This window comes from Phocoena phocoena, chromosome 15 (assembly GCF_963924675.1).
Source record: "Phocoena phocoena chromosome 15, mPhoPho1.1, whole genome shotgun sequence".
Taxonomy (NCBI): domain Eukaryota; kingdom Metazoa; phylum Chordata; class Mammalia; order Artiodactyla; family Phocoenidae; genus Phocoena; species Phocoena phocoena.
Window position 1 is genome coordinate 79,765,909 of NC_089233.1, and position 9,229 is coordinate 79,775,137.

At 47.9% G+C, this 9,229-nt stretch overlaps 1 protein-coding gene across 1 annotated transcript in view; it reads right to left on the bottom strand.

The window, feature by feature from the left end:
• Positions 1 to 8,873, bottom strand: part of CYP24A1 (cytochrome P450 family 24 subfamily A member 1) — a 13,517-nt gene extending 4,644 nt beyond the window's left edge. Inside the window, exons 1-6 of the mRNA XM_065893312.1 lie at positions 8,616 to 8,873; positions 8,204 to 8,394; positions 6,690 to 6,783; positions 4,754 to 4,850; positions 2,192 to 2,283; positions 1,367 to 1,533 (exon numbers count right to left, since the gene is read on the bottom strand). Coding sequence (XP_065749384.1) covers positions 1,367 to 1,533; positions 2,192 to 2,283; positions 4,754 to 4,850; positions 6,690 to 6,783; positions 8,204 to 8,394; positions 8,616 to 8,873 — 899 coding nt within the window. The remainder of the gene's footprint in view (positions 1 to 1,366; positions 1,534 to 2,191; positions 2,284 to 4,753; positions 4,851 to 6,689; positions 6,784 to 8,203; positions 8,395 to 8,615) is intronic.
• Between the last annotated feature and the right edge of the window lie 356 nt (positions 8,874 to 9,229).

A 9,229-nucleotide genomic window follows, 5' to 3' on the forward strand; every position in this document is an offset into this window, starting at 1 on the left:
GAGATGGAAACCCAGGATCAAATTCTCCTTGCAACATCTAAAGGGTTTTTTGCAGGCAAAACTGACAATGTGACAATTTGTTAGATAAGCTAACACTGCCTTGTTGTTAAGTCAGCAAGCCCTGGCCAATGCCCACAGGAGCAGGGCTTCTCAAATATTAACGTGCACAAGAAACCCCTGGCATCTTCTTAAAACACAGATTCTGATTCTAGGGTCTGGGGTGGCCTGGAAGCTGATTTCTAACAAGCTATCAGGGGATGCTGTTGCTGGGTCTGCAGTCACGCTTTGAGTAGGAAGAGGTTAGAGCTTGGGAGAGGGAGGTCATCATGAGACAGAGGTAGCATTTGGGTCCGTTCTCAGAATCAGAACTTGGTCCCATATCCAAGCATCTAGCCAGATATGGTCCCTGATACAGGGCACAGTGGGATTTGGCTCCCAAATCCTGGCAGCAGAGGAGAGGAGAAACCCTCCACCATTGTTACCAAACATAAACACACACATACACACACACGTGCAGTGCCCATGCATGCTGACAGTAATGGTGATGTTTGTCAAGTACATTCTAGGCATGCACCTCCCTCACTTCAATCCATCATACAAGCCACCACCATAAATAATAATCATGGTGATGATGGTAAAATGATGACAATAAATGGCACAGCGGTTAGAGTTGGATCTTCTGCCTGGCTTCACCCTGGTTTTGTCATTACCTAGCATGCAATCTTGATAAAGTTACTTAATTTTGTGTCTCAGTTCTATCACTCAGGCCTAATAGAAAACCCTACTTTACAGGGTTTCTGTGAGAATTAAATGAGTGTGTGTGTGTGTATACTCAGAACAATACTTAGCACCAAATATTCCCTTCATCCTGTAGCAGAAATAGCTCTGATCCATTGAGATATTGGACTGTGCCAGGTTTTGTTTTTTTAGGTTTTGCAGAAATTATATTACATATTTTCTTGGCAGGAAACAGTGACAGTTCCCACTAGATCATATGCCTGGTTTTAAGTTATCTATATTAGAACTGAAAACAGTTGTACTGAGGTACGTACTACTACTACTACTACTACTACCACTATTAACCCATTTAGAGGCGAGACAACTGAGGATGAAAAAGAGTTGGCATTTGGCCAAGCCACCACACCCAATGACAGAGCTGGGACTTGAACCCAGGAATCTTTGGCTCCAAAGCTCTTGTTTTTAACCACTCCTAGTTCCCAAGAAGACTACAGAAACTACCTCCTGCCTTTTCCTAGAATTCATCTGTACCAGGGCGATCCCCAAATTCATGAGTTTGCAAAGCCCAAAAGAATCCGGAGGAGCACTCCATCAAAGGATGGGGTGCTGAGGCCAATATCATCCAGACCTTCCGGCAGCAGCTCCGGAGACAGGGTTGCTAGGTGCATGTGGCCACGTTAACCCGATTTGAAAATGGGTGTCCCAGGCCAGAGTGTGCGCCTGCCAGACCTTGGTGTTGAGGCTCTTGTGCAGGTCGACTGGCGTGACCATCATTCTCCCAAACGTGCTCATCATCTGTGGGGAACACAAATGCCTTTTCACCCCCGTTTCTCTTTCTCTCAAAGACAACTTGCACTCCTTGAGAGAAGCGTTCTGAACAACTGCACCCTTTGCTCCCCTAAAGGCCGGAATTCCAAGGACGCCTCAGGGCTCTCAGCACCAGTCCCCGGCCCCACCCTCCAGGGACATATGAAAATCATCTTTGGGATGCTTTTCCACTGGATGTGTTTCATAAAAAAATTGATCTTATGACCTAAACATAAAAAAAGAAGGATACAAATCTCATAACCATTTCCATTTCCAATGATTTCCAAACTTCAGCCATTCCTAAAACCAGTTTCACAGGGTCTACTATCTCTACATACAACCTAAACAATCCCCCAAATTTTAATCTGAAAATTTTCAGACTCTTTGCAATAGTATTTTAATCAACTGACCTTTAACTGAAATACCTACTTTCACCTTGCCTGACAACGACTGAATGTGCCTTTTTTTATTATATGTACGTATATGTACATTCATTCATGAAAATATGCAACACATATTAAAATGAACACTTAACTACTGTAATAAAATATGTGTGGATGCCACTCTTGGGAAACACTGTGATGCACATTTGTTAGGTTCTATAAACGTTTTATAAGGAAAGGTTCTCTACCCAGGAGATGCTTACTGTTTTGATGGCCATGATGAAGTTCAAAGCTTCTTCGCCTGCATTCTTCTGAAGGAGCCCAAATCTCTTCTCATAGAGCACAAGGCAGATGCCTGTTATTTAAAATAATCAACACTGTTACCCATTCACAACGACACTGGCGTCCATGATTAGCTGGCTACCAAAGGCTCAATTCTGTCTCCCATAAAAGTGAGGTCTTGGGCTTCCCTGGTGGTGCAGTGGTTGAGAGTCCGCCTGCCGATGCAGGGGACACGGGTTCGTGCCCCGGTCCGGGAGGATCCCACATGCCGCGGAGCGGCTAGGCCCGTGAGCCATGGCCGCTGAGTCTGCGCGTCCGGAGCCTGTGCTCCGCAACGGGAGAGGCCACAACAGTGAGAGGTCCGCGTACCGCAAAAAAAAAAAAAAAAAAAAAAAAGTGAGGTCTTTTCGAAGAACAGAGGAAAAGCAAATTCTCTGAGAGAAAGGGGCCTGATTACTCTCCTCTCTTTCTAAAATTATCTCCAGGTCCAATGACTCATCCCCTGCAGAACCTCCTGATCAGAAAAGCCACTGTGAAGATGCAGCCATTTTTATACATGAGTGAATCTCTCCTGTAATGTCTTGATTTTCTCAGAGTTTACCCTTGATATCATGTGTAGCAGCCATTGTTAATGACCTACTCCATACTCATTCTTGCCCATTTCTTCCCTAAGAGAGCCCCGATTTTATTTAGGCTGTCAATGTATCAGTCCTCAAGCAATAAGTCAGGATCGATCTAAGACAATTCTGTTCCCTGATTTCCCAGGCTTCCTGTAGCAGCCAAAGCAGTCACATGACCCAGGTCTGGCCAATGAGATTCAAGGGAGACACTTATGCTTTCTTGATAAGGGGGAAAGCACAGCTGGTTTAGCTCTTCCCTCTTTCCTTCTTGTTTTTGCCTAGAATGCAGGGGTGAGGCCAGGAGGGGCAGGAGCCATTCTGCAAGAAGCCAACTAGCTCAGGATGGATGAGAAGGAAGACAGAACAGGCTTGGGTCCCAGGGACATCACTGAGTGCCAGCTGTGGACTGGCTTCCTCAGGACTTCTCGTCACGCTGGACAATAATTTGTCAACCACCATGGTCAGGTTTTCTTTGACTTGCAAAGAAATGCATTTGATACTCCTTAATCTGGGTATTTCCAGTGGACAATTTCCAAAACATACTCTTCTTTTCTCCTCTATAATCATTCCCTCTTTCCCTTAACACCTTCTGTGGATTTCTTATTGGCATGGGGCTTTCTCATGTGCTAAGATGACAGTCTGCAGCTTTACAACGAGGTCTATCTGATGGGGGAGACAGGTCAGGACAAAAGCCTCCGTCCCGGGGCACCCTCTCCAATCCCTCACATTAGCAGTCAAGAGTGATCCTTCCGGCAAATCGGACCTTGGCACCTTCCTGCTAACATCACTCTCCTATTGCTCCCAGGGACTCTGGGCTCAAAGCCAAATGCCCATCCCTGGTTTACAGGACTGACATGGGCTGGCCGCTGCTTCCTCCTATCCTCTGCCCTGGACATCCTCGTCCCTTGCTGGACATGCTCCAGTTACTCAGAACACCCTTCTTTCTCCTCAACACAACACTCTCTGTTCCTTCAGCCTGGAACATTCCATCTTCCTTCACTTTCACCTGGGAAACTCCTGCTTATCCCCCAGGCCTCGGCTGAGATGGTACCACCTCTGTGAAGCGGCCCTGACCATGCTCAGCCGAGGCAGCCACTAGGATTCTCCCCCAGCCTTGAACCCCCTCAGTCAAGCGCTCCACATTCTACTGCAGCTGCCTTGTTCCCCTGCCTGCATCTCCACTGGGCAGCGAGCACGTCAAGGCAGGGCTTTGCTTTTATTCCCAGCGTGGTCCTTGAAAACAGTGACCATGCTCCCTTCTGTTTGAAACTTTCCATGGCTCAACATCGGACTCAAAGTAAACGTTCTTGCGGGGACTTTCAGGCCCCGGCTTAATCTTTCTCAGCTCCTCTTTCCCCTCCCCCCCATAATCCACTCACACCAGCATCCTCGAAGTTCCCCAAAGACATTGTTCATGCTTTCACCCCAGGACATTTGCACCTCCTGTCTCCACTGTCCCAACAGGCTTCCCAGAGATACCCCGGTGGCTTGCTCCTTGCCTTCCTTTAGGTCTCACCTCAAATGTCTCCTTACCAAGCAGACTTGCCTCACCTAGGAACCTATCTTCTTTCTTGACTCCCTTACTCCTTGGCATAGTATATATTAAAATATATTTACTAGTTGATTGTCACCCCTACTAAAATCTGAGCTCCATGTGAGCAAGGATGTTGCCTGTTTTGTTCACTGCTGTGTCCCTAGTACAGTGCCTGGCACATAGCAGGTGCTGTATAAATGTTTGTTGAATGACTGCATAAACAGTCCAGAGGGTAGAGCATCACCTAAACGCCTGAAAGCATTAAGAGGGCTGCTATGGCCTTTCCTACTCAGCAGTGGTGTATGATTACAGAAGAGTTGTCCACAGGGCCATGTCTGTCCTCAAAATCACTTGCAAAACCAAATGAACAAGATGTGAAGACAACTTACTTTCAAATGACCATTTGTTCAGCTCGCTGTACAAATCTTCAATGCAGCCTCGCTCATCACAGAGCTCACTTATTCTACCTGTAAAATCAGCCAAGACCTTAACAGAAAGAAATCACCAAAGACACATTTCAGTCACTGAAGGAAAACAAAAGTTTCAAGTTCAGTAAGTTAGCTTCAGGTTTTGCTACCTTGTATATTCACTGCCCATAATGTTACTCATTCTGAATCATCACTAATTATATATTCTCCTTGGCAGTTCATCTTCTGCCCCAACACCCTTGTCCTGGGTTATTTCCTGAGCTTTCCCTGCAGCCTCCCTGAAGCTTAGGTTTCAGCTTTTGATCTAAATTTAAGAAAAGGAAAACATTTCTTCTAATCAGAATGGAGAATAAACCACAAAGGAGGAATCAGCCCAGTGTCTCTGTGGGGACAACGTCTCAAGGACTCTGGCTACCCTGAGGTTTGCCACTTCCATAGCTGGGCAGGCAAACGTCTCCTTACTGGTTGGGGTTGTATTAAGCATGTTAAGCTTAGAGCCAGGGAACTATAAGTTCTGGACGCAGCGCCTTTACTGAACAGCTCTGTCACCTTGGACAGGTCCTATACAGCCCCTAGAGGCCAGTTTCCACAATCAGGGTTTTAGATGACTAATGCTTTGCATTTCATGAGGCTTGTACAGAACCAGGCATGGTACAAAGTGTTATTACCTTAGCTGATCCTCAAATAACCTCATGAGGTAGAAAGTACTGTCATTACTCCCATTTCCTAGGTAACAGATGAGAAAACTGAGGCTTAGAGAGTAGCTAAGGCACTCTCCCTTGGACACATAAAAGTGGCTCTGCTGGGGTCTGAAATAGGGTATATGGGACTACAAAATCCACCGGTGCAACTAATGGGCATGTTTAGTTTGTCCACATAGCATGTTAAAAAGTACTTTGAATTTGTTACCATCAAAAAATCCAGAGATTTCCCATGAACATATGAATTTTCCGTTAGTCATCAAAAAATAATAATAATTACTAGATCTGGTGACGCTGGGTCTACATTTCCATGTGGCAGGCATTTGCCAGAGCTGGGGCAGCTGTCCCCTCTAGAAAGGGCATGCACTATTCTGCTTGCTAAAATCCCTATTGGGCCTTATACATTGATATTAATCACCTGGCCCTTGGAAGCTTCTGAATCTGCAATCTTTCACCTACATGATCCTATGTGGGTCCAGTTCAAAATAAATACCCAGAGTGAACAGGAGTAAAAAGAATCCTCTACATGTTTAAATCCTTCCCCCTTTGGGGCCCTGCTGGCTAAAGGATAACATCTAAAAACCTTAGCGTGGCACAAAAATATTGTAAAGACCTGCCCTCTGCCCAGCATCATTTCAGAGAAAGCTTCACTTCAGCTGCACTAAATGTACTGTTCTCTGAACACACCATCTCATGCCTCCATATTTTCAGCAGGCTATGCTCTCTGCCTGAATGCCTTTTCTCACCTTCTCTGGCTTGCAGACTCCTACTCATCCTAAAAAACCCAGCTCAGCTGTCACTACCTAGGAAGTTTATAGTGTTATCTCATTTAATCCTCACAGTAAACCTATGGAGTGGGAATTGTTACTCCCAGTTTATAGACTGGGAAAGTGAGCAAGTTAAATGGTACAGTCAGGTTACATAGCTGGTGGGGGTGGGGTGATGTTCAAAACCAGGACTGTAGAATGGCAAAGTCTATGCTCGTAACTGCTCCCTTATCGTAATACTACTTTAAAAGGGAGTGAAGGAGGGGGGAATAAGGAAGGAGGATGTGGAGAGGAATGAGGAGAAAAGGAAGACTCCTGAATTATCCAAATTGCCTGCCTTTTCTTCTGCACTTTGTAGCTGTGGCTTGAAGCTCCACTAAATCCCTCCATCCCCAGAAGAACCAGGAAAGCGAACCCCGTCCTGCAAACCTCATTGATTTTGTTGTCCAGCTTCATAATTTCCACTGGTTTCATTAGTTTCTTTTGAAAGGCACTCCTGACCCTCTGCCAGTCTTCTCCTTCCCTGGGAGAGAAGCAGAATTATATTTAGAGCAAACGGAAAGGAAAAGAACGAAGAAGCAGAGACACCTCCAGTTCTCTGACTTCATAAACTATATAACCAAATGAACACAAAATCGTGCCAAGAAACAGCCAGAGAATAATTAGTATTGGAATATTCGGGGCTGGTTTGACAATACGATGAATAATCACTTTTCCCTTGAGCCAAAGATCGCACAGAAAGATCAAGTCCAGATATTTGGGTTCAGAACTTTTGATGTGCCCTCGCTGGGGTTGAACTGGGAGGCCAGTGGCCTGTTTCCAGCAGTAAGGGTGGGCACGTGAACACCCACTTCACCAGCAACTCAGATCTGTTTGAGGAAAAAAATCTTGTCTCCTTTCAATTGGGTTGAAAGGCACATTCACAGAATACCTCAAATTTAGAATTTTGCCATTGCCTTCAAATAACAGTGAGAGATTCACCGGAGCTGTAAAAAGCCTGTTCTCATCATGAACCCTTTTGCACTTGCTCTATAGATGACCACGCTGCCTGTGATGCATCATGCATTAATACCGTTTTTAATTCCAGTAATTAGGGACTTCCCTGGTGGCTCAGTGGTTAAGAATCTGCCTGCCAATGCAGGGGACACGGGTTCGATCCCCCGTCCCAGAAGATCCCACATGCTGCAGAGCAACTAAGCCCATGCTCCACAACTACTGAGCCTATGCTCTAGAGCCAGCGAGCCCGCTAGCCACACCTAGAAAAAGCCGCAGCGCAGCAACGAAAAGCCAATGTAGCCATAAATAAATAAATCCAGTAATTATATATATCCTGAAAAATACGACTATTAGGCATTATAATTTGGGGGTAAAAAAAGTGCTAACGTATTAAATGCTAACAATGTAAAAGCTGAGGAATCATATCACATTAGAGTATTTCTCTCTAAAATGCAACCTCCACACCCCTCCATGCCAGCTTTCCAAGTAGGTCTATCTCCTAATTCCCACAGTTTCCTTTACAAAGGAAGGTCATTGTCAAAAGCAAAAGGAGTTAACTTCTGGCGTTTGAGCTACCAAGGGGGGAGAGGGGCGGGTCGCAGAATTTTAAGGGATAATTTTGTTTGTATAACATGTTTGCCTTGGCAAGCTAACTTGACAATCTCATTCCACCCAAGAGTCCAAACATCATAATTCGCGTAACCATTTTTTGGACATTTCTTTGACGGAAAGACCTGGCCCAGCCCCCTTGCCAGAAAGAACACAAGTGTTGCGTACTCAACCCAAACGTCCCTCCACCCACTCTAGTCCACGCAAGAGCCCGTGACCGCAGCAGGTACGGGCTTCCGTGTTCTCCCTGCATTTGAAGGGTCCAACCCCAGGGAACCCTCATTCCCGTCCCTTCCCAATTTCCAGCCGCCGAACCCCATCCTGCTTCCTGGACTCACAAGATCAGCAGTCCGTAGCCCTCCTCGCGATAGTCGCGATAGGCCTTCCACGGTTTGATCTCCAGACGCTGGGGGTACGCGCTCTCCGTGCGGTAGAGCGCTTCCAGCAGACACGGCGAGCCCAAGTGCACCGAGTCGAAGGAACCCAACTTCATGCGGAAAATCTTGCCATATTTCTCGTGGTACTCCGCCTGCAGCGGGCCGGGCAGGGTGCGAAGTAAGCGCGCATCCGCTGCAGAGTCCCAAGAGCGCTTCTCCCTCCTCCCCGCCTCCTTCCTCTCGGGGACCGGGGCCCGCTGCAGCCTGGACACACAACCGAGCGCACCGTGCGCCCGAACCGCGCGCCTCGGGGAGGGTTTGGAGAGCAAGACGGGGAGCAGAACGGGAACTGGGGGCGCGACGAGGCATTTACCAGCGTGTCGTGCTGTTTCTTGAGCCCTCCTTTCCAGAGAATCTCCAGCAGACTGCCCAGCAGTGGCCACTTGGTGGGACCGGGCAGGGCGGCCGCGTCTTGCGCCTCGCCCTGTTCCATCATGGGACAGAGGGGCACCTCCCGCGGCCGACGGGGCGCACACGCCGTAGATGTCACGGGTCTGGGGGGCTGCCCCAGGCTGCGCAGCTCCTGTAGGAAGGCGGCAAGGGAGCGGCTCTTGCCGATGGGGGAGCTCATGGCAGCGGGGGAGACCGGGCGCTTGGGAATGTGCGGGGGCTGGGAAGGGCGAGGTGGCTAAAGAGGCGCCGGCGAGAGCTGGGGCCTTGACGATTCTGCGGAAGAGAGGCAAAGAGGGGCAGCAGGTGTGATGGAGAGGGCGGAAGACGGACGGAGAGCAGAAAGGAACTCGGCGAGGACGCTCGACGCCGCACCGCGCGGCAGCCTCAGGGAGCGGATGCCCGCCTAGCGCTGGCCGCAGGGGCTGGAGGAGCGCAGCCGGGAGTTGGGTGGCTCTTGGAAGAGGAAAGGAAAGGACGTGAGTCCGCCTGTTGGTTGCAAGTCTGACTTCCAGCTCTGGAGTAGCGAAATGGAGG